The sequence below is a fragment of the Nicotiana sylvestris genome, chromosome 1 (genome assembly GCF_000393655.2).
Source record: "Nicotiana sylvestris chromosome 1, ASM39365v2, whole genome shotgun sequence".
Classification (NCBI taxonomy): Eukaryota; Viridiplantae; Streptophyta; class Magnoliopsida; order Solanales; family Solanaceae; genus Nicotiana; species Nicotiana sylvestris.
In genome coordinates this window covers 129,107,863-129,129,055 of record NC_091057.1, presented here as the reverse complement: position 1 = coordinate 129,129,055, position 21,193 = coordinate 129,107,863, and the positions used below count along the sequence as shown (strand labels likewise).

General features: G+C 35.2%; 1 protein-coding gene across 1 annotated transcript; it reads left to right on the top strand.

Annotated features, from left to right (window-relative positions):
- The first annotated feature begins 18,410 nt into the window (after nt 1–18,410).
- Nucleotides 18,411–20,494, top strand: LOC104220697 (transcription factor MYB61-like). Its single transcript, XM_009771615.2, has 3 exons — nt 18,411–18,757; nt 18,965–19,094; nt 19,187–20,494. The coding sequence occupies exons 1-3, from the start codon at nt 18,625–18,627 to the stop codon at nt 20,190–20,192; spliced, it is 1,269 nt and encodes a 422-aa protein (XP_009769917.1). The 5' UTR covers nt 18,411–18,624; the 3' UTR covers nt 20,193–20,494.
- The last annotated feature ends 699 nt before the right edge of the window (nt 20,495–21,193 follow it).

Genomic DNA, 21,193 nt, shown 5'->3' with positions numbered 1-21,193 from the left:
TATATATAATACACTTAGTATATATATATATATATACTATACTATACTATGCACTAAGTATTAGTGCATTAGCTAATATTATATCGAATATAGCTTTTATATATATATATATATATATATATATATATATATATATATATATGCATATGAGTGGGTTATAAGTCGATAAATCAATTTACAAGTGTATCAATACCTAAAAGAACCCGTCCCTGTGTTTCGAGCGCTTCATGTTCTTATATATATATATAGAGAGAGAGAGAGGAGAGAGCTTATATACTATATATATCGAATATACCTTGATGTATAATAAACTATACTATATATACAGTATAGTGTAATATATAATACACTTAGTATATATAATACACTTAGTATATATATACTGTACTATACTATGCACTAAGTATTAGTGCATTAGCTAATATTATATCGAATATAGCTTTTATATATATATATATATATATATATATATATATATATATATATATATATATATATATTAATTGATATAAGTTGAGACGTTTTAATTCATTGTTAATATATATATATATATTATTTAGATAGTAAATACAAAAGTGATTTTTAATTTTGACCATTGTTGACCTGAAAAGAGACCAACTTTGGTCGCTAAATATACATAAATTTAAATTAGCGACCAAAGTTGGTCGCTAAATTTAAATCAGATTTATTTATATTTTATATAATATTTAAAATAATAATATAATTGTTAAACATTAGAACTGAGTCCCAGATTAGCGACCAATGTTGGTCTCTATTTTTTTAAGCGACCAACTTTGGTCGCTAAATTTGAATTATATTTTTTTATATTTTATAATTTTTTAAATAAAAATATAATTATTAAAATTTTATAATTGGGTCCCATTTTTGGCGACCAAAGTTGGTCGCTATCTGCTTACCCCTTAATTGGCGACCAACTTTGGTTGCTAATTTTAAATTATATTTATTTATATTTTATATTTTTTTAAATAATATTATAATTATTATAATTTTATAAGTGGGTCCCCTTGTAGCTACCAACGCTGGTCGCTAATCTCAGTATACCTTTGACCAAGCAAGTCTGACCAGTCTGGTCAATATTTTGACGAAATTAGCGACCAAGTAGCAACCAACCTTGGTCGCTAATCTATATCAAATAATTATTTTATTATTTTTGTCAATTTAGCGACCAACTTTGATCGGTTTTCTTCATAGACCAACTTTGATCGCTAAAGTTTGATCGTTTTTCTCCGGAATTCTAGTAGTGTATTAGATATATAATTTAAAATAAGTTATCTGTGTCATATATTGGGAAGCGTAACACTAAAGTATGGTTAGAGATACAATTTTTTTTTTTTTTTGTTTTATCAAGGAACGAGCAATTGTTTATAAAGTGAAAACAACAAAAGAGAAAAAGATAAGAAACTAAAAAAAGAAGAAGAAGTTGCATCTGAGCTAAACACTCTCTAGTTCGTCAAAACTTAAAGGCTTAATAAGAAACTATTGAACATATTATGAAAGTAAATTTTGGCACAACTATCAGAACAGATGTAAAGTAATTTCTATCCCATAGTCCCGAGTTAGTTTTATTTATCGCTTATCAAGACTAAAGCACGATAACGTCGGCTAGTATTTTTGCATGTACACTTTTATCACATTAATTGATAATTCTTTCGGTCATTAACTTTATTTTTTGAAAATTTACTCTTATTTATATATCTCAATGTGTCAAGTTAATAATAAGCAAATTTTAATTAAGGATAATTTTAAAAAAAATTATTTTTGTAGGAATTAATATTAATAGAATATATGTAATAGGCTAAAAAATCAATTATTATAGACCAACGATTATTTTCCGGAGTAGGAAGTATGGTTTCGAAATTAATGAAAGGCAAAAAGTTTTCACCTTAAGGAGTATGATGTTAATAGAGTCTATTGAAGAAAGAAACGTACCCCACAAGGGCTAAAACAATTGTAACAAGAGGGAAGGACCGACGTAGAGTCTCTTGAACGAAGAAACCCCCACAAAGGCCAAAGCCCCTTTTTTTAATGTAATCTTCAAATAAATGTTTGTGATTATGTCCTTTGGTTAGAGGGACCACTAGCCTTTAATGTCAATTAAGGAGACTTATTAAATGTTCATCGTCCCTAAATCGAATCCACAGCTCAGCAAATTTCATTTTACAAATTCATATATTTATAAATGCATACTACTTGTATGGACTAAAACAAAAATTATATGGATATTATTTATTTTATGGATTGCATTGGATACATCCCCACAACACCAATCTGGCTTGTACCTCCGTTTAGACCCCTTTTGCTGTACTTCTTGTCGTTGGCCGTATTCACATTCAATTCCCAAAAAATGAGAAAAAAATAAAAAAAGACATATAATATAGTAAAAGAATACATACTAATGTGCATTGTCATCGGTAACCTTGCACTCCTAAATTATGCAGTTAAATAAGAACAAGAAAAAATGTTTATAAACGGGTGAAAGTACAGTAAAATTTTCAGAATGTTACTGCAGTAATCTGTGTTTAATGCACAGAGGGTGACAGGCTAACTCAAATTTACCCTTGGAAGGACTTATCGTCCAAAATGTTGACAAAATGAGGATATTGAGGTGTAATCAATGGACGCATATTACAAGATATATATGTATGGATAAAATAAAATAAAAAAGGGAAAAGTTAAAAAAGGCAAAACCATTTATGGAATTGAATACAGAAAGATATTCTCCGCAGGGCGGCTAAGGCATGGGAGTACAAATATTCTCTTTTAAACTGAACTTGGAATCAAAATGGTCAGAGAAATCAAAATAGTGGATTTATATCAAGCCCAAATTAAGTAGAAACGACAACGCTCCATTCATGCAACTTCAGCTTGGTTTAATAATTTTAAGGGGGCCGATGGGAAGTAATATTAAAAGTTACAGCAAAGCAAAATGATAAGTAATATTAAAACTTGGTCGAGCAATAAAGAACAAAGGGAATAAGCATTGTACCCCATAAATATTAAATAGTTGACTTGATAGAACAGCTCATACAGTACTCTTCTCTAGAAATAAAGATAAGCTCAGCAGCTAATGATGAGGTATGGGAGATTACAAGTTTCTCCCTTATGGGTCCTTTTTCTTTTTTATTACTTAATTACTTCATTTTTTTAAATTTTTAAAAAATGATCCCGTGAGAATTTTTTAATTAGGACATCGCTAAGGTTAAGGAACCTTCATGGTGTGACAACATAAAGACAAACTATTACAGAAAGATAAACTTTATGATACTTATAATTTTGTTAGTTTTTATATCAATTTTGTTTTTCCTTTTCTTTTCTTCAATGTCAAGAACGTGCTTAAAGAAATAGAAAGATTAGAGAAATGTTGTCTAAGTATTAGACGTGTCTACACACGTAGCTTTCATGGAATATATCTAGCCGTTTAAGAAAGATGCTTATTATTAATAAATTATTAAGGGATGCTTTATACTAAAAAACCAATTGCGGATGCTACATATTTTGTTTGACATTTCTCTTAAGTCTTTTATGATTGTCTCTATGTTAAAGCTTAGCCATGGTTTATTTAAACGAAGTCTCAAACGAGACGGCAAGTAAAAGACAACTTTTACTAGCCCCACATGTTGAAATTTAACATAATCCGCTAATAAAGGGATGATAACATAATCTGTAAAAAGAGGAAAATAGATTAAATTTTTATGTTGGTTGTTAACTTAAGACGGATAATGTGGGCAAGCTTACACAAGCAGAGTTATATTTGACACATATATGCCAAAAAATAAAAGAAGAACAAGTCCTAAAAAGGTGTTCTACGATTGAAAATACGCAATTTTTGTCATGAAAAAGTTCAAAATCCCCCTCAGGTTGAGGAGGGGGTTTGGGACGTGCGGAATTACAAGTGCTGGCCACAATTTCCTGCTGCCCCTAAATAAAAGGAGCCACGTATATTTGACCCTACTACTAACAACATATGGAAACGAACGAAACTGGCCACAACTTAGACATAATTTTTGGAAGTTGCGGAGTTACAGTGTTACACCTCTAAGTTCTGGCCACAATTTTGTTTTGGAAAAAATTCGCCATGCAAAATTTTATTATCAAACTTGTGAAACTTTTCACGAATCGCTTGCTTTGTACGTGTAAAGTAAATAAAAAGAAAAATTCTGGAAATTTGAAACCTTATTTATGGACTAATTCCTTTTTTTCTATGACGTGGCTACTATACAGCTGTTGCAAATTAATCCATTGACCAGAAAAGATACCAAAAGTCCAAAACAATTGTGCGAGCAGCCATAAGATAGGAAATTATATAGTGAATGAAGAAAGAAGAGAAGGCAGCCACATTTACTTAGCCTAAAGTTGTCCCATCAATTATAAGTAGTGGCCTTTGAATTTATTGTTGCATGAAGCCATGTAGGAGCAATAGTAGTAGTACTAGTATTAGTATCTTTATGGTACAGACAGAGTGCTATCATATTGGGTCACCACGTATAAGCAACTTTGCATGCTTCACCATACATAGACTTTAATTAATTTCTGGAATTTCATTCCCTATATTTATATTGTACTACACTACAACTCAACATCTTCTGTTTTGCCTCTAGTTTTTTACTTACATTATGAGGATCTGGAAAGAAAATGAGAAAACAAAAAACTATATAACTAGAATTGAATCAACATATGACAGATTTTATAGGTATCACTAGACTGTAAATATTGCTTGTACAACTCATTTCATATTTTGCCTTCTCCCTTAGAGTTTCTTTGTCTTTTCTTTCCTTATTCCTTATTTGCAATATTAATAAAGAAATTTGCTATTGCTTGATGTCTTTCTTATTGGAAAGCATGTTTTATTGCAATATTTGTCCTTTTTTATCTTTTTTATTCGAGTATAGTTATTGTTCCTTTGTCCTACTATATACTTTATGGTCTATATAAGGTCAAAGCCATGCTGCCCAAGGGAAACGACAACATATTTTCATGACTAGCCTGTTGAACTAGGTACATTTAGATGGCAGTGCAATATACTTCAGAGCCTGATAATTATTTTACTGCGGATGAAGATTAAATTCAAGAAACTTGAAACCAAATTCTGAATTCTGAAATTCCAAACTATAAGACCATCTCCAATCCAATATCATTTTTGACGCCAAACGTTATTTTGGTATAAGATTTGATGCTCCAATCCAACACTATTTCTTACACCATTTTGGTGCGTGAATAGCGTTATACACCAAATTTGGTGTAACACTATTTATCAACATCATTACTATTCAATATAATATTTCATTATTATCTTTTTATTATATAACACTTTTAATTTAACATATTATAAATTTTATAATTATAATTTTTATGTAATATCTTTATAATATTAATTTTACATTTTAATTTTGGTGTATAATTTTTATAAATTATTTTTCGTCTATATTATTTTTATATAAAATTATAAGTTAATTTTATTATAAGTTATAGTTGTATAAAAATATATAACCATCAAAAAAATAAAAAAGTGCAAATCTAAAATATAATATGTTGCTAATAAATAGCATAATATTCATTAAATAACATAAAAATAAAAGCTGTTTCTGCAAGGTTAGTACTAAATTTTGCAAATACGAATTATTTAAATTACCTGGTCCCCCTTCTTGTGGTTCACTGGGGGTTGCTCCGTTTCCAGAATTATCAAGACCAGAACGGGGGTTCTCCAATGTATTATTATTAGGAGTTGGTGTAGGTGGCGCAGCAGGCAATCGACTAACAAGTGCCTGAAGAGCTTTGCCGACCTGTGCATCAATTAGCTTTTGCAAAGCTTCAGTTGTAACTCCTTCAAAATGTTCAGATTGCTCTTGTTGATCAGCACGGGATTCAGTAACAGGAGTGCCTTCACGAGATTGACGTGGTGAATTTAGAGGAGAGGGAACCACGTTATCTTGATTTTGATGTATTTGATTCTCATGGTTTCCCAATGTGTTATTACTATTGTTGTCGGCGTTGTTGTTTGACATGGTGACGACAATAGATAAGATATAGCTTAAAAGGAAAGATTATCAGATTCCCGGTAACGGAACCAATTTGTTTAACCAAAAATCTGAGTCTTTGGTCAAAGCTAAAAAGAAATTCGGGTTACTGATAATCAGGAGACAAAAATAAAATACTTTTGAGAACGATGGTAAAGAAGCAAATAGATGTGTATTTCAATAAATTCTCAATAGTATTCCGTGTCCTTACAAATGATGATACTTCTTCCTTTTATAGATAATTCTAGGTAAAGGAATGAAGCCTCAGCTTTAATGATATAATCATGAGTAATAAATGACATTAAATAAGCCGTTATACAATCATTCCTATTAAATACCAATTTTGTAACGTATCAAGTATTTAATAATGAATTTGGACTCCTTTCTGTCATCAGATCTTTGTCTTCAATGCCTTCTAATCCGTTGGCTGTAAATAATTTAAATTGGTACGAGACTCGTATTTATACGTCGTCTCGTGCCTATTTAAATTCTTCTTCCCGTGGCTGTCTCCATTCGTGCCTCTTAGTCAATTGTTGCGCTTTGACCATTTAACTAATCCACGTGTCATGCCACATCATCTTTAATATAAACTCAGTTTTTTTCTCAATATAGATAGTCCCCCCACTTTCCATTTATTTATCAATTAAATAATTAGGAAGTGGATCTTCATGAAAAAGGAATTTTTGCCACAATTAATGCTCATGACAGTATTAACGCCTCAGTAGTCTTTTCCATTTAATGTTCTGCCCATGTGTCATTTTCTAATTGATTCCGCTATTCACACCCTTTTTCGAGACTTCTTCATTCTCACTATTTACGAAGTGATAACTGCCTTTATTATAGGCTTTCCATCATTACACTTCTAAGGTTGACGGTTCCCATTTTACTCATAACTTTTTCTTCCTTTGCCTTCTTCACAAATCTTCAGCACACACTTCCTTCTTAACAATGTCTTCTTCAAACCCTAACCGTAAAAAAGTTCCAATTTTAGATCAATTCCCCAACGCCCCTGTTAGACACAGAAGAGGCGGAGGAGGTAGGCTTCGAACAAGGTTAGAATCTACTCGAGGCGGCTCCTCTGATTCTTCTTCAAGGAGTTCTATCCCTAAGGCCCCTTCTTCTAAAAGTAGGGAAATTCTTGATTCTTCTCAAGAACCCTCAGTTGATGAAATAGTTCCCAGCGATTTGTCTTTTGAAAGTGACAAAACGTCTCTTCAAAAACAAATTGCAAATTTAGAAAAAGCCAATATTTACCCCACAATAGTAACCGAGCTTACAATCCCCACCATAAGAAAAGATTGTAATTGGAAGGATAGTCTCCGAATGTCAATTCCTTCCCCAAATCAAAGAATTTCCTCTTTTAGAAGTGGGTATTCTTCTGTTTATACTTACCCCTTCACTTTAGGTTTTAATCCTCCGATTGACCCAGTTATTCTCGATTTTTGTCGTTTCTTTACAATTTGTTTGGCCCAAATCGGTCCATTAGTGTGGAGAACAGTGGCTTGTTTGAGATATTTATCCTCCAAAGCCAATGTCAATTTCACCTTTTCTCACCTCATTCATCTGTACCATCCTAACTTAATACTCCATGGGGTTTTTACCTTAACTGCAAGGAGCAAAAAAGTTTTGGTAAATCCTAAAGATGACAAAGATCGTGGATGGTATATCCGTTACGTTGTTGTTCGTACGGTGGACTTGATTGGCGAAACAAATATTCCCTTCCCTGAGAAGTGGAATTTTGAACGTAGGTTTCCTTTTATTTACCGTACCTACTTTTGAGAATTTCAAAAGAAATTTTGTTTTTAACCTCGTCTCTTCTTGTTTTTTTGTAGCAACCATGGGAGATGTGGAACCTATTCCCAACTTTCGTGGTTGGGTAGACTCACTTTTGAAGATTGCTTCTAGGGAGCAAAGAACTTGGAAATAAATTTCTTCCTTACATGGCTGGATGGTCAAAACACATGGTATCCCCCTTTTTATATGTTTTTTACATGTTAAGCGTTTTTTCCTCAACTTTGATCATGTATATCCATCATTTAATCAGGATTTGGCATTAGAGGAATGACGGCTGAAGTAGCTATGGCCATTCGCATGTCTGCGAATGCTGCTCTTGATTTGGATAAGGCTCGAGCCTTGCTGCCAAAAAGGAAAGCTATAAAGGAAAGTTCTGAAGAAGAAGAGGAGGGTACCTCCCTAATTACCAGGCCAAGGGTCAGGAGGCGAATAATCATTGATGATGAAATTGAAAACACTCCTGCTCGAACCTCCACCACCGAGCCTGTTTTGATTCATTCTGACGAGGACACCGAACCAAGAGATAATAATGAGTCAATTCAGCATCTTTTTGATAGTGGTTTCGGGAGTGGTGAGCTCGGCCCTGTTTTTGATGAAACTCCTCTTTCCTCATTTGTTCCTATTTCCTCCATTCCTCTGCCAACCGTAAGTATTTCTTTACCAGTTTTGACGACTTCCGTTCTTTTGCTAGTTTCTGCCGCTCCTATGTCCGTTCCCTTGGCAGTTTCTACTGCACCTGCTTTCGCTCCTGCGTTGGTTTCTACATCTTCTCCTTCCATTCCTGTTTATTCATCTTCTCCTTCCATTCCTTCCATTGCTCCTTTTCCCTTTGTTCATCGTACAAAGATGGGTTCTAGCAGTGGAAGTATGACTATGAGAAGTGTTACTCTGGAAGTTCCTGCCAATCATAGCCTCTTGAGGAAGACTGGCAGAGCCGATGTTTGGCTCGAACCCCTAATTGGAGATATCGATAAGAAGAAGATGGAGAGCCATAGCTGCTTAACTCTGATGAATGACATAGTTCATTCTACTTTGAAGGTATTTTCTCTTCTTACCAACAAGTTTTTTTAATTATCTTCAATCTCTCATTTCTATGAGTTGTCTCTGTAGGCTAACCTTATTGGCACGGAATTAATGGGAAGAATTTCCCTTCTGGAAAGAAAAGCCCGTGAGTTTGAAAAGACTGTCCACGAGGCCGAAGAAATAGCTAGGGGAGCCCAGCTTGAAGCAACCAATTGGAAGGAACAGTTTGAGAATGCTCAAGGGACCATAGAGGAGTTGCAAGAAAATAAAAATCTCCTAGAGCAGCAAAACCGTGGTTTAACTTCTGAACTGGCAACTGCCAAAGCTTCTTCAAGCCAATTGAAAAGAGACAAAGAGCTTTTGGAATGCTCTTTGTCAGAACAATTATCCAAGGCTAGTGAAGAAGTTAGGGAGCTGAAGGCACTTTTGGCTAAGAAGGAAGAGTATGCAGGAGAGTTAGTGCAAAGCTTGACTCAAGCTCAGGCTGACTTACAGACCTCTTCTGACGAGATTCATGCCTTGAAGAGTTCTCATGCCTCTCTTGAAGCTTCCCTTGATTCCCATTTAGCTGAGCACCAAATCTTAAAAAACGATCTTGCTATGTGGGAAAAGGAATATGGACTTCTGGAGGAAAATTTCAACATAGAGGTGAGTTGGGCTTTCCTGAAATCTCGTCGTGATGCTTTGACAGAAGCTGCTCAAGAAGGTTTTGACTTGCAATCTGAATTGGCCAAAGTCATAGATACCATCGAGAAAAGCCAACAGTCTACTGATACTCCTTCTCCTGCACTTGAATTTCCTGGAACAGAAGAACTTTTAAATGAAGAAGTGACTACTGCAGCAATTGGGATTACAATTCCTCCTTCCGAGGGTGAAACTTCTGATGCTCCAAACCCTTCAGTGACTAGCTAAAAATGAAATTGCTGTAAAGGATTTTTTGGTGAAAGTCCCCAGTTATCATAATGGGGCACTTGTATAAACTTTTATTGACTAAGTTTCTACTTAGTCTTTTTAATTATATTAAGAAGTTTTGTTAGTACTTCAATGTGTTCTATTCTTGCCTTTTCCTTACTTATTTAGGACTTATAGAATAGTTTAGCATTTTTATCCTTTGAAAATGCTTTATGATTCTTCTCATGACTTATTAACATGAGGCTTATAAAAGAGGGCCCTTTTATTTTATCGACACTTAATGAAGAAGACGTCTCAACTTCATAATGGTGTTATAATACGATGAAAGAAATAGGAAAACACACGTTTTGTATGAAACAACTTTGGCAAGTTTTTATTCATAAACTTTTAACAAGTGTTTGACTGTTACATGTATTACAATACATCTACAACTTTCTCGTAACTGTTTTTCTTGTAACAGATTTGTACATAACATAAAATAAACAAGGTTTTTCTTCATAACCTGTTTCAGTACATAGTCATGACCCTATCTTTACATATTAAGAAGGGTTTGAGAGGTGACTTTGTTCATGAGTTTGAGAGATGACTCTGTTGTTCTCATGAATGTTGAAGACTTCATAATTTTTTCTCAACACTTGACTTCTATCGTTCGATATTCGTATCTGCGTATCTGCATTTCTACACGTATCTGTGTACAATATTGTAGTCCCCCAAGTGTTTGAGCGGTGAAGTATGAAGCCTCGAGCACTTGTTTATTTCTTTTACTTTGGCCCTTTTTCCTGAAACAGAAAGATATGCGGGACCCGAAGGTGCGATTATAGATGAAGACCGCCTAACTCGTGTGTATTTCCATCAGATTAATTGTAACCCTGGGCTAGGAATTTAAGAATACTCCATTTTGCCTTGCAGGTTGTGACTCATCATTTGGCACGAGTTAGGATATTTTGCCTAGCATCTAAAATCGTTAGTAAAATATTAATAAACCAAGAGAGAAATTTTAACATGATGATACCTGACCGTAGGTACTTTCTTAAAAGTAATATCTTTTTAAGTGGACAGCATTCCAATGTGAGGGTAAAACTTTACCATCCATTGTTTCCAACTGGTATGCTCCTTTTCCCGCAATGCCACGGACTTTGTATGGTCCTTCCCATGTTGGACTTAGCTTTCCTGAGTTAGCAGCCTTTGCAGATTGGAACATCTTTTTAAGCACGAAGTCCCCAATTTTGAAAAATCGGAGGCGTGCTTTCCTATTGTAATATCGTTCTATTACTTGCTTTTGTGCTGCCATCCTTATCAAAGCAGCTTCTCTTCTCCCTTCAAGTAAATCTAGGCTAACCCGCATCTCTTCATTATTAGATTCCTCCGTTGCCTGATCATATCGTGTGCTTGGCTCACCTATTTCAACTGGAATTAAGGCTTCCGTACCATAAACCATTGAAAATGGTGTTTCTCCAGTGCCTGTTTTGGCCGTTGTACGATAAGCCCATAATACTCCAGGTAACACCTCAGGCCAATTACCTTTTGAATCTTGTAACCTCTTTTTCAAGTTATTGATAATGATTTTGTTAGTTGATTCTGCTTGTCCATTCCCTACTGGATGATATGGCGTAGACGTTATTCTTTTGATCTGCCAACTTCGAAGAAATTCTGTGATTTGAGCTCCAATGAATTGTGGTCCATTGTCACACACGATCTCCTTTGGTACTCCAAAGCGGCATATTATATTTCGCCATATGAAGTCTTTAACTTCTTTTTCTCGTACCTGTTTAAATGCCCCTGCTTCTACCCATTTAGTGAAATAATCTGTAAGTACAAGTAGAAATTTTACCTGACCTTTTGCTTGTGGAAGTGGACCTACGATATCCATTCCCCATTTCATAAAGGGCCAAGGGGCTAAAACAGGATGTAGTAACTCAGCTGGTCTGTGCATATTATTGCCGTACCTTTGACATTTATCACATTTGGACACGAAACTGGTTGCCTCTTCTTCCATCTTAGGCCAATAATATCCTGTGCGAATTAACGTTCTTACCAGTGACCGTCCTCCTGCGTGATTCCCACAATGTCCTTCATGTACTTCTCTCATGACATATTCGGTTTGAGAGGGACCGAGACACCTTGCTAGTGGTCCGCCGAACATCTTTCGATAAAGATTACCTTGATATAAACAATATCGTGCAGCTTTTTTGCGAAGCGCGTAAGCCTTTCCTTTGTCATTAGGCACGGTTCCGTGCTGTAAAAAGGCAACAATTTCATTTCTCCAATCCCATGTTAGATGATTAAAATTTACCTCGTTTTTATCAGGTTCAAGAACGGAATGAAATAGATGTATGACTGAAGCATCTGTATTGTTTTCCACGTCTGCTGCGGATGCAAGATTTGCTAAAGCATCTGCCTCCACATTCTCATCTCTTGGGATCTACACTACTTTCCAAGTTTGGAATTGCTTTATTAACTCCCGTACCTTTGCGAGGTATTCTTGCATTCGTGACTCTCTGGCTGTATAAGTCCCCAGCATCTGATTAACCACGAGTTGAGAATCACTCTTGATTATAATCTGTGTTATGCCGAGTTCTCGTGCCAATTCTAAACCTGCAATTACAGCCTCATACTCTGCTTCATTGTTAGTTATAGAATGACATTTTATAGCCTGTCTAATGGTCTCACCCGCAGGTGGTACGAGGACTATTCCTAGGCCTGCCCCTTTTACATTAGATGAACCGTCAGTGAATAAAACCCAAGTCCCCGGGTTCGCACCATTAAAAACTAGTAATTCTTTTTCTGCTTTTAAATGCATCCCCTGGCTAAAATCAGCCACGAAATCAGCTAGTACTTGAGACTTTATAGCGGTCTTGGGTTGATAAATAACTTCATATTCACTTAGTTCTATAGCCCATTTTGCTAATCTTCCTGAAGGTTCGTGTTTATGCAAGATATTTCGAAGTGGAAAAGCAGTAACTACAACAATGGGATGACATTGAAAATAAGGTCTTAATTTTCTAGATGTCATGATCAAAGCTAATGCTAATTTTTCTAGCTGTGGGTATCGTGTCTCAGCTTCCAATAAGGACTTACTTACATAATAAATAGGAGATTGTTTACCTTGGTCCTCGCGGACTAAAACAGCACTCACCGCGACTTCAGATACGGCCAGATAGATGAGAAGTTTTCCCCCACCTTTGGTTTTGCCAACAACGGTGGTTTTGACAAATAAGCTTTCAAATTTCTAAGGGCTTGTTGACAATCTTCATTCCATTCAAAATGATCTTGCTTTTTAAGTGCAGAGAAAAACTTAAAACACCTTTCTGAGGATTTGGAAATAAATCTCCCCAAAGCTGCAATTCTTCCCGTTAATCTTTGTACTTCCTTTTTATTAGTAAGGATATCAGGGATTTCTTCTATTGCTTTGATCTGAGAAGGATTCACTTCAATACCACGATTAGAAACAAGAAAACCCAAAAACTTACCTGATGCAACTCCAAATGCACATTTTTCTGGGTTGAGTTTCATATTAAATTTTCGCAAAATTTCAAAAGTAACAGATAGATGAGAAATATGATCATGAGATTGCTGGGTTTTGACGAGCATATCGTCTATATATACCTCCATTGTTTTCCCTAAATGTTCTTGGAACATTTTGGTGACCAACCTTTGATAGGTTGCCCCAGCATTTTTGAGACCAAAGGGCATTACTTTATAACAGTAAGTCCCCCTGTCTGTGATGAAAGAAGTTTTTTCTTCATCACCAGGATCCATTTTAATTTGATTATATCCCGAGTATGCATCTAAAAAACTTAAAAGTTCATGACCTGCGGTTGCATCAATTAGTTGGTCTATATGCGGTAAGGGAAAGGAATCTTTTGGACAGGCTTTATTTAAATCGGTATAATCTACACAAACACGCCACTTACCATTTTTCTTGGGTACAACCACCGTGTTAGCTAACCAAGTAGGATATTTTACCTCACGGATTGATCCGATTTTTAATAATTTTTGGACTTCATCCTGAATCACCTGGTTCTTGAAAGCACCTTGCTTCCGTTTCTTTTGCTTTATTGGTGTGAAAGAAGGGTCCTCATTGAGTTTGTGAGTCATCACATTTGGTGGTATCCCTGTCATATCAGCGTGGGACCAAGCAAAGCAGTCTAAGTTAGCTTTTAAAAATTCGATTATCATACCTCGCATGTTCGTGCTTAAATTGGCCCCGACATAAACCTTCCGTTCAGGCCATTGATCAAATAACATCACTGCATCAAGCTCTTCAATTGTCGTTTTGATGTTTTCATTTTCTTCAGGTTCTTGAATTGTGTCAGGTCTTGAGTCCAAATCCGTCTTTTCCTGTTCAGTTGAAGTTTGATCTTTTTTACCTTCAACTGTTTCCTGTAATTGCTATTTTTCTTTATTTGAGGCGCTCGTACTTGTTACAGCGTTGACACTTCTAGCCATCTGCTGATCCCCACAAATTTGGCAAATTCCCCATGGTGATGGGAATTTAATAACCTGATGTAGAGTTGATGGGACAACATCCATATCGTGTATCCATGGTCTCCCCATGATCATATTGTAGGCCATTTTCATATCAACTACCTGAAATTTAGTTTCCTTCACAACACCCATAGCAAAAGTTGTTAGAAATACCTCACCTTTTGTTACTACACTTGAATTGTCGAAGCCTGACAAGGTATGCGCCTTGGGTATCATTTTGTCTTCAGCTTGCATTTCTCGTAGTACCCTTAGTAATATAATATTTACAGAACTCCTTGGATCAATCAAAACTTGTTTTACATTAGTATCATGTTCAAGTAAAGATATTACCAGTGCGTCATTATGTGGAGTTGTCACTCCTTCGGTATCTGCGTCATCGAACGAAATACTTTCATTTTCAAGGACCTGCCGCACCCGTTTCCCGTGTGTAATCGTTACCTTAGAAACCTTGGTAGAGGCTATGTGGGTTATGCCGTGAATGTCTTCTCCCCCGCTTATGACATTCACTGTCCTCTTAGGTGAAGGAGGTTGTGGTGGCTCTTGTCTGTTTTTCATATAAGCTTGTTTTCCTTTCTCACTAAATAACTCAGTGAGTTACCCTTGCTTCAATAAATGATCTACTTCACTCTGCAGGAATCTACATTCTGAAGTTTTGTGCCCGTGATCGTTGTGAAATTCGCACCAATGATCCGGATTGCGTCTACTTGGATTTGACCGCATCTCTTTTGGCCACCGTACCTTATCTCCCATGCTTCTTAAAACAGCTACGAGCTCGGAGGTAGAGACATTAAAATTATATCCGCCGAATCGTGCCTTTAAACTCCTGTAATCATCTCGTTATTCTTGTCTGTTCCGATCATTCCTGAACTTTGAAGAAGAGCCAGAATTCCGGTTCCTCGATTTTTGATCATATTGCTGGCTATCTTGTTTCGACCGTGGGTCTTTTCCTGCAGGTCCCATATATGGATCGTACCTGTTTTTACCTGATTTTTTTTTGATTTCTGACCTTCGGGTACCGCCCCTTTCTTCATGATGAAGCTTAGGTACGATATCTTCTTCGATTCGCAGCTTCGTACTATACCTGTTGTAAACATCATTCCATGTGGTTGCAGGAAATTCTCGAAGGCTTTCTTTGAGTCGTCTCGTGGCTTCAGAACTTCTGTCATTTAAATTACTTGCAAAGGCTATAGCAGCTCAATTGTCAGGCACACGAGGTAGAGTCATTCTTTCACGCTGGAATCTATCAACAAAGTTTCTAAGCAGCTCCGAATCCCCTTGTTTGATTTTGAAAATATCTTCCATTCTTTTCTCAACCTTTTGTGCTCCCGAATGTGCTTTAATAAAAGAATCCTGCAAGCTCAACAAAAGAATTAATAGAATTTTCAGATAAAAGAGAATACCAGGTTAATGCACCCTTGGTGAGTGTTTCTCCAAATTTCTTGACCAATACTGATTCAATTTCTTGTTTGGTCAAGTCGTTGCCTTTTACGCCTGTTGTAAATGCAGTCACGTGGTCACGTGGGTCTGTAGTACCATCATATTTCGGGATATCAAGCATTTTGAACTTTTTCGGAATTGGAAGGGGAGCAACACTAGGCTTCCATGGTTGTTGTGAGTATTTGTCCATGTCTACTCCTTTTATTATAGGCGGAACTCCAGGGATTTGTTCAATACGCTCATTTTGTTCCTTAAGCTGTTTCTGCAAGGTTAGTACTAAATTTTGCAAATACGAATTATTTAAATTACCTGGTCCCCCTTCCTGTGGTTCACTGGGGGTTGCTCCGTTTCCAGAATTATCAAGACCAGAACGGGGATTCTCCAATGTATTATTATTAGGAGTTGGTGTGGGTGGCGCAGCAGGCAATCGACTAACAAGTGCCTGAAGAGCTTTGCCGACCTGTGCATCAATTAGCTTTTGCAAAGCTTCAGTTGTAACTCCTTCAAAATGTTCAGATTGCTCTTGTTGATCAGCACGGGATTCAGTAACAGGAGTGCCTTCACGAGATTGACGTGGTGAATTTAGAGGAGAGGGAACCACGTCATCTTGATTTTGATGTATTTGATTCTCATGGTTTCCCAATGTGTTATTACTGTTGTTGTTGGTATTGTTGTTTGACATGGTGACGACAATATAGATAATATATAGTTTAAAAGAAAAGATTATCAGATTCCCGGTAACGGAACCAATTTGTTTAACCAAAAATCTGAGTCTTTGGTCAAAGCTAAAAAGAAATTCGGGTTACTGATAATCAGGAGACAAAATAAAATACTTTTGAGAATGATGGTAAAAAAGCAAATAGTTGTGTATTTCAATGAATTCTCAATAGTATTCCGTGTCCTTACAAATGATGATACTTCTTCCTTTTATAGATAATTTTAGGTAAAGGAATGAAGCCTCAGTTTTAATGATATAATTATGAGTATTAAATGACATTAAATAAGCCGTTATACAATCATTCCTATTAAATACCAATTTTGTAACGTATCAAGTATTTAATAATGAATTTGGACTCCTTTCTGTCATCAGATCTTTGTCTTCAATGCCTTCTAATCCGTTGGCTGTAAATAATTTAAATTGGTACGAGACTCGTATCTATACGTCGTCTCGTGCCTATTTAAATTCTTCTTCCCGTGGCTGTCTCCATCCGTGCCTCTTAGTCAATTGTTGCGCTTTGACCATTTAACTAATCCACGTGTCATGTCACATCATCTTTAATATAAACTCAGTTTTTTCCCAATACAAGGACGAAGGAGTAATTAATTCTAACAGAGTTTGTCCTTATCAAGTATTGAGTATTCTGAATTTAGAAGCGGACAGCTATATCATTGTCATTGTCGGCTGTGTTTAGATGAAAAACACACCGTTTACTCGTATAAATATTTTGATTTAGTCACACAAATGATTATAGGACAAAATAAGTTATTATTTTTTCTCATAACAATATATTGAAAAGAATCATAACCAATCATGGGAAGTTTCAGAGTCTTCTTTGTTTTCTTTATCTCATTTGATTCTGTCTACGAACTAAAGATAAATGATATGGAACTTGGTGGAATATAGACGATTTTTAAGAGAAGATGGAAGATACCCTTCATGTTCCGTAGAAAAAAAAATTGTTTTCATCTTTTTAAACTATTCATTATACATTAAATTATGATGAGTTCACAATAATGATTCACGGATTACTGCATGAAAAAGATCAAATTTGAAAAACAAGTTGATTATTTGAACTCCACCTCGCAAAAATCCATATAAAATGTGATTAGAGTGTAGGGAATTTTGTATCATGTCAATAATGAAAGACAAGGGAATGTCTAATGACAGAAGGTTTTTCCTATACCATTAATTAATTTCGTTTACCATTGCAAGCATTAACTAATCATTGAGATTTCTAGTCTTCAAACCCCTTTAAACATATTCAAATATTCCAAACCGTATTTGTGTTTTGGAATCTTTGGAATAAAATTAACTCAAAATAAGTCGTTTATTTGGTAGCACAATATCAAACTCAATGGTACATACTACATCTTAAACAAAGTCATCCAGATAACAACTTGTCTCAAAATTCTAATTTAATTTTTCACAAAGACTTTACGAACAGTACTTATTGCAGAAAAAAATTGTGGCCATGAAATAAATATCTGTTTTGGTGCCCCACAAGTGCTGTCAAACTCATTAATTTCTCAAAACCCTTTGATAAGACAAATGCAAGTCAGAATATTGGAGAGAAAATTCCAAAATTCAAAATATAGCAAAAGGGTATTCCCGTTGTCCACTTTTTATTTTGTATTCCCTTAAGGAGAAACTAAATAAAGTATGTATTTTACAATTTTATTTATAATACTGATAGCATTTCAAAAACTATTAAGAAGTAACTTGGGGAATGAGTAATTAAAGATAAAGGTAAAATATGAAAAGAATTTTTTTTTTTTTGAGTTTATCTTGATTTGTTAAAATGGACAAGTAAACGAGAAAATAAAATTTTAGTAAAGTGAACAAATAAAAATGAACGGAGAAAGTAAAATAGAATTTAAAGAGGAAAAAAGAAGGAAAAAAAAAACAAAATTCATACTAATAAATTAAATAAACCTCAAAAATCGAATCATCTGCTGAATACGACCTTCTCTTTTTAAGGCACCTCCATCTCCTATCTATTTGATTCCTAAGCCTTCACTTTCATTTTCCACAGCTTCCACTCTCCTTCCTAACTATTATTACATCATTTTCTCTCTCAACTTTCTTTGCTTCCGAAGAAGTAAATAGAGAAGAACATAATATAATCCACCAGCTTGCTGCACTTAGCATTCAACTAAAAAAGTTACAAATTTTGCCTTGTTTTTCTGACCTTCTTGGCCAGCATTGCAATATCACATGGGGAGGCATTCTTGCTGTTACAAACAGAAGTTAAGGAAAGGCCTTTGGTCTCCTGAAGAAGATGAGAAACTTATAAAGCATATTACTAAATATGGTCACGGCTGTTGGAGTTCAGTCCCTAAATTAGCAGGTGCACTACTATACTAATTAAACAACTTTCTTACTTTTTTTTTTTTTTTTTCTGTTTTCTTGAAAATGCATGTTGGAATTGAAATAATTGCAGTACTTTATTTTATAGCCGATCCCAACTTGCTTGAATTGGACACTGTAATTGTTTTTTAAATTTTGTCTTTCGAGTTTTCTTGTTAGTGATTTTTTTAATTCAATGGTGTGGCAGGTCTTCAGAGGTGTGGAAAAAGTTGTAGGCTCAGGTGGATTAACTACTTGAGACCTGATTTAAAGAGAGGGACATTCTCGCAAGATGAAGAGAATTTGATCATTGAACTTCATGCAGTTCTTGGGAACAAGTAAGTATATCCTTCACCAGACTGTACAATTTGATTTATGTGATAATTAACCTGAGCTGACCTTAATTATTGTTTTTTTTGTTTACTCGCAGGTGGTCTCAAATTGCAACTAGATTACCAGGAAGAACAGATAATGAAATTAAGAATCTGTGGAACTCTTCTATTAAGAAAAAGCTAAGACAAAGAGGTATTGATCCAAATACACACAAGCCACTTTCTGAGGTTGAAAATGAAGAGAAAGCGTCAGCAAACAGTAACAATAAGAACACTGACAAAGTTTCTGAAAGCTCCAATAATGATCAGCTCAATTTTGTTGAGGCTGCTCATGAGAATGGATTTTCAATAGAAAAGCCAAAGTCATCTTCAATGACAATTATGGACCATTATCCACTTATTGAGACCAATAATATTGCCCCACCAACTCATGAATTCTTCACCACAAATTGCAAGTCTCCTTATTTTTCTAATTATCTCTCCTTTCAGCACTTGAATAATTACACTCCCAACACCAATATTCTCTTCAATAATAAGAATTCTGCTCATGATATGGTATCTGATCATCAGTTCAATTGTAGCCTTTCACCCATGTCGAATTCTATTCTCACTACATCCCCGTTGGCACGTATAAAGTCGCCTTCTTTAACTACTCTTCCTCCTGATAATAGTTTTAATATCAACAAGTCCCAGAATTGGGAAGCTTGTACTCTCAGCAGCAACAGTAATGGTAGCAGTAACAGTATTGAATTACAAAGCAACTGTTCATTCTTTGATAACAATGCTGCAGCTTTCGCATGGGGATCAACAACAGCACATGGTAGTGGGAAACCAGAGAGAGAAGAAATCAAATGGTCTGAGTATTTGCAAACCCCATTTTCACTAGGTTCTAACACAATCCAGAATCATCAAATTTCGTCTCAACATCAAGACTTATACAACAACGAAACAAAATCCGAGACACAGTTCATGACACAAGGTTCATTGGGTACTACTACAACATGGCTTCAAAACCAACCGCAAGAATCTTCTCTACAAAATGCAAACTTATACAATAGTAACACTTATCAGAGACTTCCCGCCGCCTTTGGACAGTTTTCTTAGCCTATTTTCACAGGTTAATCTCACTTATCATGGACGGTTACTTCCCTACAGGTGTGTGTTATAGAGTTTTTCTTATTGATCTGTAAATAGATCTTACACCTATTTCCTTCCGTTGTCTCAACACTGGATATTCTTGATAAAATATTGAAATTTGTTGATCATCCTTTTGTGTATGGTATATGATAGTAAATGTACTTCAATTTTTTTTTTCTTTTGTGATTTCTAGATCTTTATATTTCCAGGTTGTAATTGTGTTTGTTGATTAATTACGCATTCAATCGAAAAGCTTTACGATTTTTCTAGTTTTTACCGTTGTAACCAATTATGTGTTCCTGTTCAAATTAAACCTAAAAAGAATCCTTTACAGATAGCGACTATCTGTAAGATAGCCTAAATGGGTGTCTATCCTTGTCTCGTAGAGATGGAGATAGTTTTTACTTTTTGACTGTCTTTAAGTCAATTCCAGTTTCTTTAACTAATCTGTGATGAAGACAACTTACTATAGCTGTCTGCATGTGGTTCATATACCATGAAAAAATATTAAAGATCTTGGAAGTGTTATAAAATAAAGACGGTAAAATAAAGGTAAGTATAGACAAACTGATATATTATCCGAATTCAAATTGATGTACATAATGAACTGAAATCTCTTCTATTTATAGAAGAAAGGAAGCTGTTGTGTAAGCTGCTACTGCAAACTGCTGTGTAAGCTGCGACTACAAGCTGCTATTATACCAGATATGGATAATCTTCTACCGGGGGCAATGTTTATCCATAACCGGGTACCGAAGTGATAAGCTTCATCAGGAAACTTATTTCCAATAGAGTACTAAATAGATAAACATATTTACGGCGGAGTCCCATATGAATAAGTTTCTTCAGGAAGCTTATTTACAACGGAGTACGAAATGAACATCCATAATATAATATATTTATAACAGGAAGCATGAAGTTAACCTTATAATTACATGCAAAAATAATACTCATGTCCGCTTTATTTT